Consider the following 23,148-nt stretch of genomic DNA (forward strand, 5'->3'; position numbering starts at 1 on the left):
TGCTTCTCTTCAGTCTTTCCATCTGTGGCTGGCACAAGGCATTGAGATGCCTGAGGCAGGCAGGCCTTCTTCCCCCCTACTTCTTCTTGGGCTGCAAAAAGACTCATGGGAATAGGGATGGTTTGTGTGCAAAGGGAGAGTTGCGGAAAAGGAAGGAGGAAGAGGGAGGGGAAAGGGAGAAACTGGGGGCTGGAAATGAAACATTTCAAAAAAAGGAGGGAGTAGGATGCATGAGAATGAGGGTAAAGCGGAGAATGCAAAAGGGGCTGCAGAATAGGAGGGGGTGGTGGCTTCATAATTGGGCAGAAGGTGGAAAAGGTGCGTAGTGGTTGCAATGTGTGGGGAGAGGAAGATGCAGGAGGTTTCCAAGGGCTGGTTGCTATACAAGGGGAGTTGCAAAAAAGGGAGCTGCTTGGACATGTGGGTAAAGGTGAAAATGGGTGGAAAGTTGTGCAGCAGAAACAAAGAGAGAAGTGGTTTCAGAAATGGGGTTGGGAAGGTGAAGCTCCAATGTTGGGGGAGTGGCGAGTGGAATGAGCAGGGTTGCAGCCGTGTGTGTGTGTGTGTGTGTGTGTGTGTGTGTGTGTGTGCCTATATAGTAATAAACATATTTTTTTCCTGAGCTTGCATTCAATCTTGCACTGTCCTGGAATGTAAGGAACAAATCAGTCCTGCCTGTTAATAAAGTACAGATATCCGAATCTATTAGCTGAATTCATACTGTATTGAAATGTTCACCATAGAATGATCCTGTATTACTTTCCCAGGGGTCACCCACAAAGAGCTACAGGTACTCAGATGAACCAGCACAACAATATTTTATTAGAGAACGAAACTTGCCAGCTGCTAATGGGATCATACATATCGTCAGCATGTTAAGGAGAAAACCCCTCTTGGACAACCTTAGCAATTCTCAGGCATGTTAAATGCTTCTTTTCCTAATAGAAAGGGCAGGAGGGTAAGATATGAGAACTCTGAGTAAATATTCTTGGGATTGTGTTGATAGCAGTGGGCACTGGTGGAGGAAGAGAAGTGGGGTGGGAGCGCACCACACCCGGCAGCGTGATCCTGGTGGGGTGCCATTGCGGCTGTTCCCCCACCCACACTGGGTGCCACGCCCCCACAGGCATCATGCGACGCCCCTGGACGCGTGTCACACCCCTGCGGGTGGCATGCCATGCCCCCAGAACATGCGCCAGGCCCGCCCCACCTGCTCTCCGCCCCCCGGTGCCGGAGCATGAAGCTCCGCCACTGGCAGTGGGTGAAGTTTGGAGTACTACTGTACAAAATAACATTTGTCCTAGCAATGAGTGGAAGGGGGAGGTAAATGCTATTATCTGTTAGCTTGTGCATATTTTCATAGCATGTTGTCTGTTTCTCTGTCTCATTCTGCCATCTCTCTCTCTCTCTCTCTCTTTTTGCAGAAAACAATTGGAGAAATTCTTGTTTCAATGGAGATTGCCAGCCGATTTGAAACCATATTGGAAGTAAGACACTTCCCACCCAGGACTTGAAGTTGACCTGGGCACATGTTTGTTTTGACAGTGCAGCTTTTGTTTTTCATATATTTTATATATGAGTGGCATTAGGGTGCTAGTGAAGTGTGAATGTGCCGGAAACTGTAATACATATTATTTTCTACTATCCATTGTACAACCAGTTACGCAAATGTGTGCTATCCCCATTTTTGGGTAGTCTAGCATCAAGTCAGGGACATGGGTGGCGCTGTGGTCTGAACCACAGAGCCTAGGGCTTGCCGATCAGAATGTTGGCGGTTTGCATCCCCGCAACGGGGTGAGCTCCCATTGCTCGGTCCCAGCTCCTGCCAACCTAGCAGTTTGAAAGCACATCAAAGTGCACGTAGATAAATAGGTACCGCTCTGGTGGGATAGTAAACAGCATTTCCGTGTGCTGCTCTGGTTCGCCAGAAGCGGCTTAGTCATGCTGGCCACATGACCCGGAAGCTGTACGCTGGCTCCCTCGGCCAGTAAAGCGAGATGAGCACCGTAACCCCAGAGTCGTCTGCGACTGGACCTAACGGTCAGGGGTCCCTTTACCTTTACCTTTAACATCACGGCACAATGAAAATATCAGATTCTATCTGTTTGACATTAACCCAGAAGTAACTGCAAGGGTGGCTGAGTTTTTGTCAGTAGTATCTCGTAGAGTGGTGAATGGTACTATTTAGCGGTAAGAAACTCCAGTGAAAATCCTCATTATTACATATTTTACATGACTTTTTGTTTATATTTTAGAATTTTAAATATGGATGTTTTATGATGGCCTATATTTCTAATGCCTAATAAAGGTTTGGGGAAGGAAGCTAGAGAAGTCAACTGAGAGGCTCAGGGCTGCAGTTTATTTTCCATTAAGAGAACAAAAATGCAGAGGGAGCTTTAGGGGGAAACGGAAGTCACAAGAAGAAAAAGGGCTAGTCGCAATTAGAATTATTAATGCAAAAGATAAACAAAACAAGCATTTTGATTAAATCTTTGTTGTGGAAAATGAGAGCTCTAGAATAATCCCACTCTCTTAAGTCAGGGGTAGCCATCACAGTGCTTTCCAGATGTTGGAATTCAGCTGCTAGCATTGCTGGCCGTTGGGCATGCTGGCTGGGGCTGCTGGGAGTTGGAGCACAACAGCTTCTGGAGGGCACCACATACAGCAGCTATCCCTGGTCCTAGGAGCTTTTCCTTCTAGGAAAAGGTTGTCTATTGAAAAATAAATAAAATACAGGAGCAATGTGATAGCTCTTCTCTGCCTTCTTACAAGACATTGAATGCAAAAGTTGAAAATCCAACCAACATTTAGACTGCATTCATGAAAAGGAAAATACTTTCATTTCCAAAATGATTTTTTCTTTTTTATCCTTTACGGCGGTTAATGTAGGGAAATTCTCCAAAATGACAAATCTGTGAATTTAAAATATATATTTTTTTATCCCACAGATTATATGTTATGTATTTTTAATTATACTGTGAGGTTGATTTTAGATCTTGCTTTCTCTCAACTGGAGATTTCCCACACACAGTTGTTTTTATGACTTTTAAATATATATATATTGCATTTTAGCTTTGTGAGCCATCTAGATAATATGTCAATGTGTAGCCAACATAAATAAATAATATTGTTGTTGGTTTGCACCTGGTTTACGCCTAGTTATGATACAGGTGCATATAAAAAAATAAACAGGTATCAGATGATAATAACACCTCTTGAATTACTCATCCCCGTTCAGTGATTTTCATTGCAACCAGGAGAGAGATATCTTAATGCTATCCTATTCTTCCTTATGATCGCTCTTGAAATAGTTCCAGAAGAGTTTCTTCTCTTCAGAGGGCCAGTTGTTTATAAAACCTATTAACTGTTTTTCTTGGACCCCCCCCCCTGCATACATTGGGCCTGATCCTGCTATAGTTAACCACACCAAGTCATATTAAAATAAATAAGCCTTTAAGTTAGTTACAAACAATTCAGTGGGACTTAAGTGATACTTGAACTTTACTTGGATTAGGACCAATATATAAAATGTGAGCTGCGTGTGTATTTTAGCACCAAATGCAGAGGGAAAACCATCTTCACCAGTCGTTAGCCTCTATGATTCAGTGGTTCCTGGTAGGGTACACTCAACATAGTCTATATTTCTATGCCATGATTGTTTTAGACTAGACTGATATATTGTGGTGGTGCTTAATATTTCTGCAGAACTGTGGCCTGCCTTCATTTCTGGATGGCCCAGGACCTTTCACTGTGTTTGTACCAAGCAATGAAGCAGTGGACAAATTAAGAGATGGAAGGCTAATTTATCTCTTCACGGAGGTGAGGCCATCTCCACTAATTATGCGGGAGTGGGGAGGTGCTGCAGCTTTAGAACTATCCTAAGGATATTTCCGTCACCTCATGGAGATCCATGTGGTTCTGCTTTAACCAGTATTAGATGCTTTAGTGGAAATGGGGGTGTCATCACATCAGGTATCTTGTGACTGGTTTTCGTGAGAGAGAGACTGGTTTCATCTCAAAAGAAGGCACTTCCTTATAGGAATCGACAGGCAAATTCCACAAAGAAGATGTTCCGGTGAATCATGGTTTTGCAGAAAGGGGAAGATTCAACTAAACTCTTTTGCCAGTGGGAGCCAGTGCAAAAATTCCTGCTAGTGCAACAAGATTTCAACACCCCCACCCCCATTTCCCAGAGCATGCACCACACCATCTCCATATCTGCTCTGGAGAGTTGGGGGAACCCCCAGGAATAGATTTAGGGAGCACATGGTAGGAGCAGGGGACACAAGGTCCTGCTGAGAATACAAAAGTCGTTCCACTCATGCAGTGTTGCTTAGCACTGTGGTAACTCATTGCTTCATCTGCATCCTGCCTTGCTGCTATAGGGCAGACCCACACAGTCCCTTTAAATAGCATTCAGTGCACATTTAAAGCACATGGGGAGGAATTCAGCATAGAACTAAAAGAGATTGCTTGGTCAGCGTAAGCATCTCTGCTTGCCTAGTGGAAAAATTCCCCTCTCCTCTTCCCCCGTGTGCTGTTTTAAGGGTTCTCTCAATTCCCTGGGCCAACTTGGGGCAGGGGGTGCAGGAAGAGGGGATGGGAAAAGCCTCTTTGCTCTAGGGGAAGTCCTTGCGTAGCTTCCACTAGCAGAGCCGGTTAGTTGAATCTGGTCCATAAGGTCTCCCAAAGGACCCTGGGAACTGTAGTTTCCCACTCAGACCTACAATTCCCAGTACTCATAAACAAACTACAGTTTCCATGATTTTGTGGGCAGGTTATGTGTTGGGTGTGCTTTAAAATGTATGGTGTGATTCTGCCCTTCATCTCAAGTGCAGCTATTCTTAAGTCGTTCAACCCAGAATCTGAAGTCTGTTTCAAAATATAACCTTCTGGCTTTAAAAAATGTGGAAGGTGGGGAAAGCCAGATTCTGTTTTGCATTGTTGCGGAGGAATGCTTGATAGTACACAGACCAGAGATCAAGGAGTAAACTTTTTGTGTCCAACAGACTTCCTTCCTATCACCCTTTAGTCCTTGTTAGTCAGCACCTTCCGTCCTTGCTATTTGGCCCCTTAGTCTTTCTTGAATGTTATGAATTTGCAAAAAGTGCAAGCATGCTATTAAAAGGAAGTCTGCTTGGAGCATCCGTAGAAAGCTGTCTACTGTGCAAAATGTCAGCCTCCTGGCATGTGAAATTTTAACTTTTTAGGGTACAAAGTTCCCCTTGACATATTTGTAGTGAAAACTCTGTTGTCCATCCTTTTGTAATGCAGTAAGAAACTGATTTTTTTCAAAGACGCACAGCATTAAGTATAATCTGCAGGCACAAGCATTTGGCATTTACATTAGCAATCAGGTGCCCATTATTGTAGTTCTGCAAAATGTCTAGGGAAAGTGTGTAATTGCTTTCTTCCTGCTTTAGGGAATAAACAAGCTCCAGGAACTTGTGAAGCATCATGTCTACACAAAAGCAGCGGTAAGGCAAATCTGTTTCCAGCTGGTGTGTGTGTTTTCCTCACTACATCTGTGAGGTAGAATGATATTAAGGCAGCCTTCTATATTACTAGTTCTTAAAACAAAATGCTTAGTTATTTGGCTTTCATTTCTGCATTGTCCAAACTAGGGAGAAGTGAAACTCAATTCTGTTAAAATTTTTGCTATTTAGCAACATGGATGCTTTTGCTAATGCTTGACTTCTTCCTTCAATGACACAAACTATTTTTTATTAAATACGCTGGGGCTGGTGATAGTTCCAGCAACATCTGGATGACCACAGGTCATGTTGTAAAGAGATCCTGTAGGCCTAGTTCACACACAAACGGCATGCGAGAGGATTAAGCTGGTAAATCTTATCTTAAGCTTTATCTGGACTGTACCATGTCCTACTGGAGGAGGCAAGGAAAAGGCTGCATAGGTGAATTTACTTCTCTTGAGTTTTCTTGCATGCCGAAAACATAATGTCATGGACAGGCCCGTGCAGAGCTTATTTGAGGCCTGGGGAGGGTGTCCTCTGTCAGCTAGGTGGCACAAGGTGTTCTTGGCCTGAGAGCATTAAGTCTTGCAGGTCCTTGGCACGGACCCCATCCAGTGTAGCCCTCCAAGGCCTAGGGCAAGGGTACCCGGCTGCCCCCGCCCCCCTGCATGAGCCTGTTCAATGAGATATGAGTGGGAACATTCAGCCATGCAATTGCATTCTTGCTATCTTAAGTGGTACAGTCCAGGAACAGTTTTACCATCACAAGTGCTACAGGTGTGAACTAGGCATTAGTTTACCATAGCTGAACATTAGCTTGGCTTTACCCTGGTATGAACTGTAAATGCATAGGAATCTTTAAATCTCTTTGTGTTTTATTCACTGCACATGAAATTTATTTTGAAAAGTTGGAGCTCTTTCGGCCATATGTATATCCTGCAGGTGTTACATGAAGCTCTTTTAAGTACTGATGTCATTTTAATAACAGGAAGTCCTGTATATTGATTTCGAAATATTCAAAATATGCTCCCTCACTCTGTCTCCTGCAGCCCTTTCCCTTCCAAAAACACCCAGCAGCTGCTATGTGTGTATCATAGACCTATCTGCAAATCTGCCAATGACTGGCTTGGTCACTGAGCAAAATTCTTCCTCTCTAGGTGGTTGATCCAGGGCTTGGTATGAAACTTCATCACGAGATTCTTGCTAAATAAAAAATGAAAATGGGGAAGAAAATGCCCGCACAGGGGAACAAAAATCAAGACTTGTATACTTTTCCACCCCACTGCCCAAAATCAGACTTGTTGGTATTTTATTTGAGGCACTAATAAGTATGCCAAGATGTGTAACACTGGGTATGTTGCCATAAGAACACTGAGAGAGAAGCCAACGATAGGAGATGGTCTTGGAGCTATAAATTGCTAGGGCTTCTATGTCAGGAAAAGGGGACAGTTGCCAGAAACAAATTCAACTGAGCATTTGGAAACTGACAAGAAGGGAATAGTTTGGATTAACAAAGGTCTGGGACACTTGCTATGAGGAAATATGATCTTGAGAGGTACACCAGCCTGTTGCTTGAACTACAAAGCTGGATGTTTATTCATAAATAATAATATGCCAGACTGGGGAACATATATAATTTCTATTAATCATGATGTCTAAAACTGAACAGTATTAAACTCCAGCATTCTGTCTAACTTAAACGTACCTCAACCATTTTGTGTCCCCTATATCATTTTGTGCAAGGAGATACAAATGTCTTGCTCTCAGGATAGTTTAGGAGGTTTTGGGAGGCTGCATGGTCTGCGGAGAGGAAGTACTTTAGCTATTTTCGTCCCTCCCTCCCCCGCCTTTTTGATGGAGAGAATTACTGATGATCAGATGCTGGTAGCAGTAGGCAGGATGTCTTGAATGGTCTGCATATCAGATTTTAGATTTGTGGTGATGCAGGGTCAAGGGCTCTGAAATTACAAGCCAACGGATCTGTCCAAGGAAATAGATACAATCTTGAGCTAAAATGGAGTGCAATCTAGAACGAAGCTGGGTGGTTTTCTGTAGTTCTGCAAGGATTCTGACTCCTAATTACTTAGCATCCACAAGAACAAAAAATCCTCTCCCTGCCCCCTTCTTAGGCTATGTACACATTGCACCTTAAAATGCAGCAAGGTTATTCCCGCCCCCCTGCATTCCAAGTCGCATTTGCATGCTGTTGTACATGCTAAAATGGGAGTGGGGGTGTCTTCAGCCAACATGCACTGCATTACCTGTTTGGTTTTTGTGCCCCTGTGTTTTGGTTGCCACATGGAAGTAGTTAATGAGCAGAAAGTGTTGGTTCAGAAAGCTCCTGATGGTGTAAATAAAATATACACAATATTTTCCAGGTAGATGTGGAAACGCTGATTACCTTGCCACAAATTTTGACCATGGCAAATCAGGTTCTAACAATCCATTTCAGTGAGGAGGTAAGTGTTTCATAACAGTTGGAATTAACTGCTTAGGAACTGCAGGGAACTGCTTAGATAAATGCATAGGATTTTGACTTGGTTTTAGCTTCAGTCCAGAGACATTAAAACAGGTTTGTGTAAAACGGTTAATTTTCAAAATCCTTCCTCTATCGAACTAGTTTATTAAGAGTGCTATGAATTGTAGCTCTTTAAGGGGTGTACTAGGGGACGCGGGTGGCGCTGTGGGTTAAACCACAGAGCCTAGGACTTGCTGATCAGAAGGTCAGCGGTTCGAATCCCCGTGACGGGGTGAGCTCCCGTTGCTCGGTCCCTGCTCCTGCCAACCTAGCAGCTTGAAAGCACGTCAAAGTGCAAGTAGATAAATAGGTACCGCTCCAGCGGGAAGATAAACGGCGTTTCCGTGCGCTGCTCTGGTTTGCCAGAAGCGGCTTAGTCATGCTGGCCACATGACCCAGAAGCTGTACCCCGGCTCCCTCGGCCAATAAAGCGAGATGAGCGCCGCAACCCCAGAATCGGTCAGGACTGGACCTAATGGTCAGGGGTCCCTTTACCTTTACCTTTAAGGGGTGTACTGCAGTTCCCGGGATCCTTTGGAGGTTAAATGTGTGGAGTGTAAGCAGAGGCCAGTTTACTGACCTGTCTGCTTTGCGCAGCTCTGTTTTGGCCATTAACTTCCAAATTGTTTCTTTTTACACAGGGAAGAATTCTGTTAGGTGACTCTGAGGTTGCCTTAAACACAAGGAATATTTTGGCATCAAATGGTATCATTCATACCTTAGATGGAATCTTCATTCCTCCATCAATCATCCCCATTCTGCCGCATAGATGCAACGAAAAGGATTATAAAGTTGTAGCGGTAAGTAGTCAAGTCTACCTAGACTTTGTCTTTATTCTGGGCTGATGGGGAAAGACTTCGTATTTTTGCAATGTGAATTTCATTTTCCATCATGGCCCCCCCAGTGCAAGATGCTTGCTTGTGGCCAGTACAACCCCTACAATCATCTCAGCACAGCTTTCCTGCAAAGTTCAGCGGTTTTCCTTAGCGTGTTCCTCATTTTAACTCGAGAGTCAAATTTTTGGTTGTGTCTGTGGTTTCAATCTTCCACGTTATAACCCACAATATTTCTGACTCAGAAAGCAGTTTGGCTTTTCAGAGGCCATCCCCTTGCGATTCCTTTGAGAGCTGGCCCTTCCTGTTGACACAGCCTCTGCCAACGGGTCTGATGATGATGTTTCATCATGCGCTCGGAACATCTGCTTCCTGTTGCCTAGATGGAGAAGCAGACAGGGCTTCCAGGCACGGACTTTACATTGCTCCTTACTGTAGTTGCGGCAGCTGCAGAAGCAGATACTTTAAGAGGGGCTTCAAGCTGCATTTTATTTGTTTGTTTTAAAATTAAGTCCATTGGAAGAGCTCTCCCCTGGCTTTGTAAATGACTTCCACAGGGATAGGAGACTTTTTGAGATGTTTGCTACCAAGCAGCACAGAGAAAATGTGTATCACACATGGGGTATATGCTTAGTAGGTGACTGGTCTGCCTTCGTTGCTGCTGTTGTTACTGCACAATCAATATACTGGGTACAATCTGTTAGTAAATACATCTTTTGCTTAAAACATCTTGGTATTAGCAGTGTGCACACACACACCAGGCAAAAACATTCTTCTCCTCCCAGACCTTTGGCTAATTAAACAATGTATGCCCTTTTAAACTGTGTATGTGGTTTTCTTTTTTATCATTTTTGTTTGTTACTATGTCACACATGTTTGTATTTTCAAATTGTAAACCTCCAGGGTGGTATCTAAATTTAATAAACAATAGTAATAATAATATTATATCTCCTCCTTCCTCTATCTGTGGTGACATTTATTTATATTAAATTTGTATTCCGCCCTTCATCCAAAAATCCAAGGGCAGTTCACACAGGTTTATTCAAGATAAAAATGCAAAGTACATAATAAAAACAAGAACAATACCACCCCCATCCCACAAAGCAATAACCATCACCCCCACCACCCCCACCCCCCCGATCCCACAAACATTTAAAAGGATATGGGATGCTAAATCAGCCGAAAGCCTGGTTGAAGAGGAACGTTTTGGCCTGGCACTTAAAGGTGTATAATGAAGGTGTTGGGGAACCACCCTGGGGAGAGCGTTCCACAAACAGGGACACACTGCAGAAAAGGCCCGTCCTCGTGTTGCCACCCTCTGGACCTCTCGTGAAGGAGGCACACGAAGAAGGGCTTCCAATTATAATTGCAGGGTCCGGGTAGGTCCATATGGGGAGAGGCTATCCTTGAAATATTGTGGTCCTGAGGCGTTTATGAACTCAGGTGTGTGTTTGACTTTTTTCATGCAGTAAAGATTCCTCCTCTTGATTTCTGTTTCAGGGATCTTGTGTGGACTGTAGTGCCCTTAATACCAGTGTCTGCCCACCTGAAAGCACAGTTATGGTAAACAATTCTTAGTTTTGTTTATGGTTATGGTGGGTTTTGGTCCTCACGAAACAAAACTTATTAAAAGCTGCTTACAGAATGGTGTTTTACTTCCTTTCTCTTTCTAAAGTAGGAAAATACCATGTGATGTTCTGGCTTTTAACCAAAGAAACTTGTTTGTGACACGGTTTCTGCTGTATCTTCATTGTTCTTCCTTATCATGAGGTGAACCAGAGAGCTATCTCGGAGGGCATGATCTGTATTGACTGTCAAGAGAGGAAGTGGTTTTCCTGCCTTTTCCTGACAGACATGCTGACGGTCCAGTTCACCTTGACTTCCCCCCAGTGAACTTCCTCTGGCTTGCACGACATGATGGATATACATCAAACATGTGTGAAAAGTGCTCTTTGTACTCACAATCTGTTTCATTTCCAAAGGCCGAGGGGCTCTTTCCAGGGGAGTGTGTGTACATTCATGACCCATTAGGCTTGAACATTATGAAGAAGGGTTGCAAAAGAAACTGCAACCAAACTGTGGTGGTAAGTATAAGGCACAGAACTACCGGTAATTGTTTCAGTGTGATTTGCTCCTGTTCATGATTTTGTGAGCCAGCCATGCTCTCATCTAGGATATTCCCAGTTTTCCTTTTCCCACAGCAACAGTCAACCAGCATTCTGTGCTTGCTGGGTATGCTCAGTCCTCACTGGATTGTTTTGGGTTTTCCTGCCTCTGGGGTTGTTTCCCCTGCTAAATATTTCTTTTGTGGTTCTGCGAAACCTGGGCGCACCCCAAGCCACCTCCCTGTGCATGGCTGGTTCCATTTTGAAGAATGGGTTTGTTATTAGAAGGTAAGCTGCTGTTGTGCAACACATTTCTAGCAGGCCCACTGGACAGTGCTGAGTTCATAGTAGAAAAGCCATAGGAAAAGAGAGTTGCCATGTCTGAGGAAGGCCTCCTCTTTTCTATGAAATATTTTCAAAAAGTTGCCAGAGATGTTGTTATGCCTGTCAGCCCACAGAGTTCCAGAGGCTGGTTTTGTGGGCACTGGAGGCAAAGTTTTCTTGCTTGCTTGTGCTCCCAGTGGCAAACGGCATCAGTTCCCTGGTGAGGCCTGGACAAAGAATCCCCTTCATCATTTATACGGCCATTTGGCAGGGAACACAGGCCTCTTTATTAAGACAATAAACAAACAAATGAACAAAGACCAATCTCTCTCTGTCTCTCTCATGAGGAGAGTCAGTTCTTTTATGGAATACATGGCGAAGATCTTCCTTAGGAAGGGGTGAAGAATAGGGGGAAGGGCACTGGACAGTCCAAGCTTGTGCACGTCCCTTTTCACAATCGCTGGGTGATTCCAAATGGTTGCTATTTTTGAGTGGGATTCACTGGCAAATTCATGTTGTGCAGTTACAGTTGGCTGGGAAGTGTTACACAGGAAGCCCTCTTCACCAAAAGCTTGCAATAAGGAAAGTAATTGGGAAGTTGACTGGAAAGTCTGGGGTATTATTAAGTATTATTATTTATGAAATTTGTAAACCACCCTTTGTCCGAAGATCACAGGGCAGTTTACAAAATAAAAACACAAAACTACATACCATAATAACAAACAATAACCCCCACACAACAGTTTAAAAGGCCACATAGATTGTTCATTTAGCCAAAGGCCTGGGAGAAGAGGAATGTTTTTTGCCCAGCACCTAAAGGTACATAACAAAGGTGCCAAGTGAACCTCCCTGGGGAGAGCATTCCACATCACACTTGCTTTAATGCAATTTTTTAAAATCTTTATTTTTAGATGTGCAAATTGTTCAAATTTGGTTGTGTTTTTGATATGTTTTATTTATTGTTTAGGATTACTTTTGTTACATTTGTAATTATGTAAATCAGGCTTCCTCAGACTCGGCCTTCCAGATGTTTTGAGACTACAATTCCCATCATCCCTGACCACTGGTCCTGCTAGCTAGGGATCATGGGAGTTGTAGGCCAAAAACATCTGGAGGGCCGAGGTTGAGGAAGCCTGGTGTAATTCTTTTCATGCTGTAAGGTGCCTTGAGCATGGTTTTAACTATGGGAAGGTGGCATACAAATAAAATGGTGGTGGTGGTGGTGATCAACATCAACTAACTTTCCCACAAACAAATCGGAATGAATGTTCATTAAATTGGCAACTCCGTCCAACCTCCCTGCAAATAAATCAAGATAAGTACTCGCTGAACCAATTGTCTGGAAGCAGCCAGCAAAGCAGTGCCCTGTAGTTCCCTGGAATTAAAATAAATCAAGGGGTTAGAACAGGGGTCAGCAACCTTTTTCAGCTGTGGGCTGGTCCACCGTCCCTCAGACCATGTGGTGGGCCGGACTATATTTTGAAAAAAAATATGAACGAATTCCTATGCCCCACAAATAACCCAGAGATGCATTTTAAATAAAAGGACACATTCTACTCATGTAAAAACACACTGATTCCCAGACTGTCAGCGGGCTGGATTGAGAAGGCGATTGGGCCACCTTCAGCCCATGGGCCTTAGGTTGCCTTCCCCTGGGTTAGAAGTTGAAACTGCTATCAAATGTGGGCAGTCTGTTTAATCATCAGGGCTGATGAGGTCATTCAAATGATGTAATTAATGTCTTGCTAGGTACCTGGATGCTGCAAAGGGTTCTTTGGTTCTTCCTGCACCCCATGTCCTAGTGGATTTACCAATCCGTGCTATGGCAAAGGAACTGTAAGTAGCAAAGAATCTCCTGGGTTGTTGGGAAGATTGGTTATTAACTGGTCATCCCTTACTACTGTATAGTCTTCAGCTAATTTATCTGAAGGGACATGTGTTTGAGCCATGCCCCTTTGTAATCCATTTTGATCCAGGTGTTAACCTAGTAGCATCAGGAAATTCCAAAAGAAACCAAAGCTATAAATATAGTGTGAACAAGAATGTTTTCAAATGCCTCTTGAAAGTTAGTGGCAGAAACAGGCCCATCTCACTCAGGAGGGCATTCCAAACAACATTGAAAATACTTCAACTAAACAATCAGTGCTTCCTGCAAAGAGTCCTGGGAGTTGTAGTTTGTTAAGTGTGCTGTTAGGAGACCCCTATTCCCCTCATAGAGCTACAATTCTCAGAGCTCTCTGGGAAGAGGTATTGATTATTAAATGACTCTGGTTTGTTTTTTTCTGTATTAGGGGATTAGGGATCTCCCAACAACTCACAGTACCCTTAGCAGATCACAGTTTCTAGGATCTTTTGGGGAAAGCTGCAACTGCTTAAAGTGTTATGACACAGCTGCAAATGTATTGTACAGATGAGGCTGACGTGCCTATAGTTTCCAAGAGGATTTCCCAGCTCCTAAACCATTGCATAGTACCCTACAGTTACAATATTATGTGTTTTGTCTTGCAACATCATATCCCATTTAGCACACTGAAATCCATTTTTTTCTCTCCAGTGCAACGATGGGATTCGTGGGAATGGCCAGTGCCACTGCCATGAGAATTTCAAAGGAATTGCCTGCCACATTTGTTCAAACCCAAACAAGCACGGAGAGAACTGTGATGAAGGTCTGTGACTCTGAATCTGCAGGAAAGCAACCCTGATGGGTGTCGGGAAACCTCAGGCAGGGTAAATCAAGGCTGGGAATATTTGAGACCGTGATCAGGACTTTTCCCCTTGAGAACAGCACTAGGATAGTGGCAAAAGGACAGTTTTTAGATACGCTGATCTTAGAGTTCTGTAACAAATTTTTACATAGGGATGCAAAGGGGTGGGGTGTTTTCTTTTTGGGGGGGGGGGGGTTGCAACATTCTGAAAGCAGCCAGATATCTTCAGGGCTCTCTTGGACATGGAGATCTGAAGGTGCCAGTGACAGGAGGAATCCAGTTTCTTGCTGGCATGTTCTGATACAGCCAGTGCTAAACTGAGAGTTCTGAGGCCTCTCTCGCCTACCTAGAAGCCATAACCTTTAACTTGGGAGTCTTTAACTTTCTTGTAATGAGTGACCTCATGAAACTTGAGAGCGGATAGCAGAGAGTGTGGACCAATGGTGTGACTCTGCATAAGGCAATTTCCGGTATTCTGTACTTGGGTGCCCAGCTGCAGAGTCCCCCCACCTAACGCGCCTGACTACTGAGTGGTAAATGAATGGGCACAACTGTCCAGGATTTAAAAATGGCCACCATTTTATTGATTTCAGATGTAGGAAGCCTTGTCATAGGCATTGGGTGTGTATCAGCTTCCCTGCTGGGGACTGAGGCATCACAGGGTCTATTTGGGGGTGGATCCGTTGCAAAACACAGGTTTACGCAGATGGCTCCCAAATGCTGAGGGAAGCTCTGTGACCCTGCTAGTCGTACGCAACTGGCTCTTTGGACACAGACTTCCCTCAGACCCCTCTAACGGGGTACCCTGTTATTGATGCTGCAGCAAATGGGGTGGGTGAGTCACCACTTCACCACGCCCTGATGGGATGAAAGACTATAGGATTCCACCCAAGGCCTAAACCGCCAAACTTGTGACTACTGCTATGGGGAAGGCGAAACCTGTATTCGGCCTTGAATACAGCGACCATCAAAAGACCACAGCAAAGCCCTCCTAGCTGAAAAGAAAATGGTTAGAGCAGTAATAGACTATTAATGCAGGGAGGAAAAGGGTGGGTGATGCTCCTGGCCGATTTGTCAGCTGGGCTAAGTAGATGGTGGGCGGACCTGAGGGAAGCCTGCCTCCCTCAGGTCCGCTCACCACACCACACCCCCTCGGGCCGCCATGGATTGGCCCGTTTGAATAAACGAGTTTTGGTAGGAACCCCGTGACTCTCTGTGGCGGCTGGGGTGGGGGAGGCAACCAAAGATGGTGCGGCACACTTGGAAGGAGAGGAGGCACTGTGTCAGGCAGCAACCGCCGCTCACTGTGAAGGGTGGTAAGCGGCCATTGTAGACATTCTACATTTTGGAAAGTTCTAATATAGAACTGGTTAGCTTCTGTTCTGTGTGTACCAACACTGTGTGGTAAGCTGCCAGAACTTCACTTGGAGCACCTTCCTGTCAGTCAAGTATTTTCAGACTCCCAACTGGCCATACAATCATAGAATTGTGCCCACTTGGACTGTGCCAGTAAGCCATTCTGGATAGGGAAAGCTATAAAAGACTTCCTGTTCGGGATAGATTTGCACCTGAGCAGCAAACTCTTCCTTGGTGTGTTCCCATATGTTCCTTGACTCCAGTGGCTCAGCCTTGATACTGCAGTATCTAGGCATCTCCTTGGGGTGACCAAAGTGTCTTAACAGAATTTACAGTTAAGAAAGTATGTGGTGGAAATACAAAAGTAAAAGTTGTCGTAGTGGTTTAGCAGCTGAGCTTATTCTCTCTCTGTCTGGCAGATTGTGGCTGTGTCCATGGAATTTGTGATAACAGACCTGGAAGCAAGGGCATTTGCCAGCCTGGCTCATGTAAAGCTGGCTACAGTGGGGAATTTTGTGACAGGAGCTCTCAGAAGTGTGCTTCTTCCGACGATGCCCCTCTGAATTGCCATTTGAATGCAGTCTGCATCCGGAACGATACTGTAAGGTATGCCTCTTCACTGATGTAGCCTGTTTCTTTGGGCATTATTATTATTATTATTATTATTATTATTACCATTTATTAATTTTATAATAACAAAAAACCAATAACACACACATCACAATCAAAATCATACATCTTAATTGACTTTCCTCCAACTCCCCCTCCTGGTTCCATTATTTTATACTTACTTATACACGTCCACAAAATCTTATACTCTTAACTACCGGTATCCAATTTTAAAACCTTATGCATGTTATTACAAGTCACCTTTAAAAGTCCAACTAATGTAAAAGCCAATACACAAAGCTTGCTAATTATGCCTTGAACATTTCCTCTTTTTAAAAAAGAAAAGAAAGAAAAGAAAGAAAAACAATGTCCTTTTTCTTTCTAGGTTTTCAAATTGTCTAATATGTCCAGCACAGTTCATTAGTTTGTTTTGCCAATCTCCTTCATCTTCTTTGGCAGTGGCTTCTTCCTTCTATAGGGATGGGCAGCAAGACTAGGGATTAGAACCCTTCCCCAATTTGAATTGTGGGAGATATGTATCCCTTTTCTTCCACCACCACCCCTTCCTTGCCAGCCATGTGCTCTCTCCTGAACACTTATTGAGCAAGTCTAGATAAAATAGTAAAGGTAAAGGTACCCCTGCCCATACGGGCCAGTCTTGACAGACTCTAGGGTTGTGCGCCCATCTCACTCAAGAGGCCGGGGGCCAGCGCTGTCCGGAGACACTTCCGGGTCACGTGGCCAGCGTGACATCACTGCTCTGGTGAGCCAGAGCCGCACACGGAAACGCCGTTTACCTTCCCGCTAGTAAGCGGTCCCTATTTATCTACTTGCACCCGGGGGTGCTTTCGAACTGCTAGGTTGGCAGGCGCTGGGACCGAGCAACGGGAGCGCACCCCGCTGCGGGGATTCGAACTGCCGACCTTTTGATCGGCAAGCCCTAGGCGCTGAGGCTTTTACCCACAGCGCCACCCGCATCCCCTAGATAAAATATCATCAGTTATATTTTCTTTTGCCCTTTGAAAAGCAATTTTCCAAAGAGAGAAGAGAGTTTCAAAGTGATGCAAACTGATATATTATTTGCCCTCGCCCTCCCCATGCCTGAGAAAAGCACCCAAGTTTTTTAATGACTTTAAGGCTAGGGAAAAAGGAGAATAGAGGTATTTTTTAAACAATCAGGATTTAGAGTTTGTTTCCTAAGTACGGTACACAGGAATGTATATGTTTGCAACCATTCCTCTGAACAGTATTTGCTTAAACTGAATGACAAGATGTCAAGAGACATTCCTGCTTTGCGATTTAACAGTTGCCTTTGCTTATTTCCAAGGTGTGTCTGCCTTGATGGCTATGAAGGGGATGGGTTTTCATGTGAGCCTATTGATGTCTGCAGCAAGCCAGAACAGGGAGGATGTTCAAAAAACGTATGTTGGTAAAGCTTTTGGTACTGATTGACTAATTTTTGTTCATCTTTAGCCTGCTTCTTCCAAAGAGTGTGCCCTGAGAAAGATAATTTAGAATAAATCGCTACCGCCTAGAGCCAAGGATCAGGGTTTTTCCTGGCTTTCACTCAAACTGGCTATCAATGAAGTCGTAGGATTGAAATGATGCTATCCTTAGAGTCATGGCATGAACATTAATGATTTGTTCATAATGTTTTGAAAACCTTATGTGTGTTGAATAGCTTCGTCTTATTTTTAAATGTACAAGTGATCGGAAACTGAGTAAAAAACACATATTTCAATGTTTTTTAGTGTGGACCAAAGGGGCAAACAATATTTCATACCCATTTGCTTTGACTTATTATTTTAACAGAAAACCTGAACAAAATACTGGTAGTGGTTGGTTGGGTAGGTGAGGAGAGAAGCCTAACCATTTCTCATTCGGTTATTTTCCTGTTTGAAATTGCACCCCCATCATATTTTTGCCCTGCAATTGAAAATACCCAAGGAGCAATTTGGGGAAGAAAAACAGCCCAAGAAAGGGTTAAGCAGCAGCCTGTTCTAACAGCCTCCTGTGGCTGCTTTTTGTAGAAATAAAAATGGAAGGAAAAAGTTAAATATAACTGATCTTTATGGGTAGTTTGGTCCTATTTCTGTTACTTCTAGAGCATTTTTGCATACTACAGTGGTACCTCGGGTTACATACGCTTCAGGTTACAGACTCTGCTAACCCAAAAATATTACTTCGGGTTAAGAACTTTGCTTCAGGATGAGAACAGAAATCTCACAGCAGTGGTGCAGCGGCAGTGGGAGGCACCATTAGCTAAAGTGGTGCTTCAGGTTAAGAACAGTTTCAGGTTAAGAACAGACCTCCAGAACTAATTAAATTCTTAACCCGAGGTACCACTGTACTGCCAAAGGATGCATACAGAAGGACGCTATGTTGTTTTTAATAATCTCTAGTGTGGGTGAGGTCTGCAAGAAGAGACTAGATGTGAATTTAGTGTGACAGCTTTGAAGTGAAACAAAAGCAGTTACCACAAACCTTGGACAAGCTGAAGCCAATATTTTCAAGAAAATTCTGTGCTGTCCTATTTCAGTTTTTGGATATACTGCCCCCAAAAAACCCTTTAATTTTGATAGTCAAAGGAAAATTGAAATTTCTCTGAAAGCATAAACAGGGAATGCATATCTCATGATGCAGAGTTTTCTTTTTCCACATCTTAAAGTTGATGAGTTTCTTGACAACGGCCAAGAATGGAGACAGGTCAGGAACCAGCACTCCTTTTTGATGGAATAGGGCACTCTCATATTTTGCCTGTATATTTTCTGCTCCACAGCTAATAGCAGCTTTAGGAAGTCAGTTTGGATCAAGGCTTGTCACACAGGGGGGAATGTCGGAACCTCTTCCCCCAGCACCACAGCACAGTTCAATCCAAATCCAACCCCCAGCCTTCCTTGCTGCTCTGTTAGCAGCAAAAGGGAGTTGAAGAAATGTCCAATACCTCATGTTTGGACCTGAGTTGGGCAGCTAATTGCTAACATGATGACATTTTCTCAACACTTCAAAGCCATTTCTCTCTGTATGCTGAGGCAGTAGTTTGCAACAAAGCAATTCTATTTCTATCAAGACTTTCTAAGCAATTTGGAAAATTAAAAAAATTACTCAGGGAAATGTCCTTCCTTTGTTCTGTTTTGCTAGGCATGGTTGTAATCCCTTCTTTATTTGCTCTTTTCCTATTTCTGATCAGGCCATGTGTACCAGTACAGGCCCTGGAAGAGCAACCTGCCAGTGTAACAAGGGCTGGACTGGGGATGGAAAGGACTGTATTGCTATAGACAACTGTGCAATGGAAACCAGAGGAGGCTGCCACGTCAATGCTGACTGCATCTATATTGGGCCTGGACAGGTATAGTTGGCATCCTTTGCTGTCTTGCTGAAAAATATTGGTGGATACCTGGGACATTTTACTGTGAAGATGACATAAGTGCCCTTCATACCCAGCTCAGACTCCTGGCCAGTGCCGAATACAGTACTGCATTGCATTCAGAAGACTTGCAGGACAAGGCATCGGACTTCCCATACCCCAACCCATATAAATAAGAGACCAATAAGACTGGGTTTGGGGTAAAAACAGGCCACAACTTTATTGAATACAGATGAAAGAGGTTTGGCTTGGGCATGGGGCAATCAAAATACTTACGGGCTGCCCACTGGAACTGACGCGTGGTCAATCCAGGTGGGGGTTCCTAAGACTTATATCCAATAGGGTGACCCCCGCAGGGACCGCCGTCTGGAGGAGTGCCTTCGGCCTTGGCCCACCTGGGTATGCGGATATGGCCACACACCCCAGATCCCTTTAACAGGATACCCCAGTGTTTGCAGGGGCAGGTGGGGACTACAACCTCCCCTCTCTCCAAAACAAGGGATTGCCCCAATGCCCAACCGCCAGGGGCGGATCCGAGAGAGGCCTACCATCGGCTCCACCCCCCTGGCATAGCCCACATCCCAGCCTGCATCCCCATTCACCAATGCAAAGTGCTGGCTAAGATCTGGCTCCTGATAGGCGGTGGGGGCTTATGCCTCCTCCACCTATCAGGAAGAGCACTGCCGTATGAATTCCACCTTCGGGGCCCCAGTGAAGCCTCTTCCGTCCAGCAATGCCGCCGCACCAAGAGAGGTGAGCGGACTTGTGTTCCATTGATTTACGTGTAGCCACATTGTACGTTTAACCATTTAAAAACTCAAAAAGAAAAATACACATAAGCAAGACCTGACTTAGAACAAATTGATTTCGCTGCTATCATTATCCTTTATTTCCCTTTTGGTAGCCAATATGCTGCAGCCTACTCACAGTTATGCTAAAATCCTTTTTCTATGGGCAGCTATCACTTTTGCCCCAGGACAACCATAATATGGTGTCCAGTCAACCTGGAAGCTGGGCATTTTGTGTGATTCTAGATAGCATAGGTTTGATTGTATGTAAACTAGTCTACAAACTTTGCAGCTGTGGACCCAGCCTCTGACAGTAATCTGCTTTAACTGTGTTTAATTTCTGAAATTTATATTATTGTAACCTGCCCTGGCACCTGCTGGTGAAGGGAGGGTAATAAAAGTTATGATAACAGTAATAACAATAATAACCAAAGCCTGCAATATTTGGGTCCCATCTCTCACTTTGTATCTTGTAGTCTGTTTAAATATTTTCTTTCCTCTCTGTCTTTCCCATTGTCTTTGTTGCTCTCTTTCTCCAAAAGATGGTTGTTTGATACTAGTGTAATCTAGCAAGGCTTTCACAGGCAGGATTCAGTCATCCTGAAATTCCAGGATGTTTCTGGTTCTGTGTATCTAGCAGTATCTGTACTACAGTCACCCAACGAAGAACAATTGTACGCAAGTGCACTGGACTTAACAACCTCAGTGTACCTTTGTTATGTTCAACATTGTTTTGTTCAGTGTAGTGCTAGCCAAATATTCACATAGAAGCATTCAATTTTTGTTTCTATATTTCAAGGAGCTGTTGAGGAGACTTTTAAAAAGGGACATTTTTTAATTAAAAAAAAAATAGCAGTGTTCTGGAGAAGAAATTTTAGTAACAATTGATAACCATAGTTCTTGTTGTTTCTACTTTCAGAGCAGTTGTATATGCAAGAGAAATTACAATGGCGATGGTTACAGCTGTGACCCTGTTGCTCCTTGCTCTGTGGACAATGGTGGCTGCCATGAACTGGTAAGAAACTAGAAATGTCCAAGAAATGCTGCTTTGTGAAAACTGCTTTTTGAGGATGGGTACTAGATGGGAGCAAACAGTAGCTTTTGAGAGGTGATGGTAGTTTGAGAATGGCTTCTGATTTTTATGCACACACTTCTACTTTGTCCCAGAGCTGCTTCTGGCCAAATCAGGTTTTAAAGTTTTTAAAATCAATATAATAATAATAATAATAATAATAATAATAATAATAATAATAGTTTATTACTTCTGGGCAGCTTCCAACAGAACATTAAAAACACAATAAAACATCAAATATTAAAAACTTCCCTAAACAGAGTTGCCTTCAGATGTCTTCTGAAAGTCAGATAGTTGTTTATTTCCTTGACATCTGATGGGAGGGCATTCTACAGGGTGGGCACCACTACCGAGAAGGCCCTCTGCCTGGTTCCCTGTAACCTCTCATCTCGCAGTGAGGGAACCGCCAGAAGGCCCTCGGTGCTGGACCTTAGTGTCCAGGCTGAACAATGGGGGTAGAGATGCTCCTTCAGGTATAATATATTATTATTATTATTATTATTATTATTATTATTATTATTATTATTATTATTATTATTTTAATTAATTAACTGGGGGGGGAGTGAACTGTGGGCAATTACAAAACTGTCACTATTTTCCAGTGGGATTCAGCCACATACTGGCAAATTAAGGTTGCATAACTAAAATTGATTTGGTGCTTTCAAACAGCAGACAGTTTCCACCTCCCCCAAATGTGACTTTTTGCAATAACAAAAGTAATGGAGAAAAGCACTGAGGTTGTACTCCCATATGTAAGGTGAATGCTTGTTTGTGCGGAGTGGAATCCAGATTCTGAAGCAACTTAACACTTTCATGATATTTTGCTCCTTCATCTAAATGAATGGCCTGCCCTTAGTTTTTAATTGATGGAACTACGAGAGCTGCTCATAAAACTGTTTCAGGTGTATCATCATCACGTGAATATGTGGGGGTTCATGGTTTGTGCAATATCTGCTGGGAATAGGTGCTTTGCACATCGTATATATTTTTATTGTCAGGCTTGTGTACAGAGAAAATAAGCTTCTCCAACACATGATCACTGAAGTTGGAAAATGTTTATTGTAGCAAAAGCCCTAGCCTGTGTCACAGGAGACCAGGGTTTATGTCATTGCTTAACCACAAGCTTCCTGTGTGGACAACACTGAACCATGTTTCTTTTATTAGAGAATTATCCTGCTGAGAGTTGTTTTGCTTTGTTGCTTTTTAAAAACCCAATAGGCTACATGCCAGTCTCTTAGTACTGGAGAGAAGGCTTGCCGTTGCTCTGATGGATACATGGGGGATGGAGTTCTATGTTATGGAAATATAATGAAGGTAAAAACACACATTCTATTCTATCCTAAGAGGTGAGAAAGCAAAGTGAATTCATACATGGTAAGGGCCATCTAGCTCAGTGACAGTGGACGTGCTTTGCAAACAGAAGGTCCCAGATTCAATTCCTATCCTCTCCAAGTTGGGTTGGGAATAACCCTCTCTGAAATCCTGGAGTACTGCTTCATAGAGACATGAACAGCTGAGTACTTCTGTTCTTAAATCTTCTGTTCTGGTTTTGTTGTAATACCCACAAGTAAAAGATGAAAAGTAGACAATATATCAAGTGTTGCTGTACGGAAGAATAACATTCTACCAATAGCTTTCCCATCAAAGACAATCTACTAACTGCTCTCGCCACATTTCCCACTGTAACCCAGGAACTGTAGCAAATATGTTTTTGTGAGGGAGCTTAAAATGGCCTTCGTGGGCATGATAGAGTTGAAACAGGGGAGAAGGAGGACATTGAGAGGAGGGGAGAAGAGGAGGAGGGCAATTCCCAAACTCATTATTTTTATTTCTGCAGCTTTTAAATTCTGGATGGCTTTAATTCTTGTTGGACTTTACCTCCAGAATTAATATCTTTCCTCTTTGCTTCTACTTACAGCCAGTTTAGTTTTCTTCCTACATTCCTTGCCTTGTTTTCTAACCTCTTCCAGAGTCTGTTCCCTTCCATTCATAAATTT

The 23,148-nt window shown here is 43.4% G+C and overlaps 1 protein-coding gene across 2 annotated transcripts in view; it reads left to right on the plus strand.

The window, feature by feature from the left end:
* Positions 1-23,148, plus strand: part of STAB1 (stabilin 1) — a 92,135-nt gene that overhangs the window by 19,604 nt on the left and 49,383 nt on the right. For both annotated transcript variants that reach the window (XM_028718777.2, XM_028718778.2), the window contains exons 13-27: positions 768-917; positions 1,425-1,487; positions 3,706-3,819; positions 5,424-5,477; positions 7,853-7,933; positions 8,634-8,792; positions 10,326-10,388; positions 10,808-10,909; positions 13,004-13,090; positions 13,809-13,920; positions 15,735-15,921; positions 17,252-17,345; positions 19,115-19,273; positions 20,999-21,094; positions 22,370-22,465. In XM_028718777.2, the coding sequence (XP_028574610.2) occupies positions 768-917; positions 1,425-1,487; positions 3,706-3,819; positions 5,424-5,477; positions 7,853-7,933; positions 8,634-8,792; positions 10,326-10,388; positions 10,808-10,909; positions 13,004-13,090; positions 13,809-13,920; positions 15,735-15,921; positions 17,252-17,345; positions 19,115-19,273; positions 20,999-21,094; positions 22,370-22,465 (1,617 nt within the window). The remainder of the gene's footprint in view (positions 1-767; positions 918-1,424; positions 1,488-3,705; positions 3,820-5,423; positions 5,478-7,852; positions 7,934-8,633; positions 8,793-10,325; positions 10,389-10,807; positions 10,910-13,003; positions 13,091-13,808; positions 13,921-15,734; positions 15,922-17,251; positions 17,346-19,114; positions 19,274-20,998; positions 21,095-22,369; positions 22,466-23,148) is intronic.

This window comes from Podarcis muralis, chromosome 2 (genome assembly GCF_964188315.1).
Source record: "Podarcis muralis chromosome 2, rPodMur119.hap1.1, whole genome shotgun sequence".
NCBI lineage: Eukaryota > Metazoa > Chordata > Lepidosauria > Squamata > Lacertidae > Podarcis > Podarcis muralis.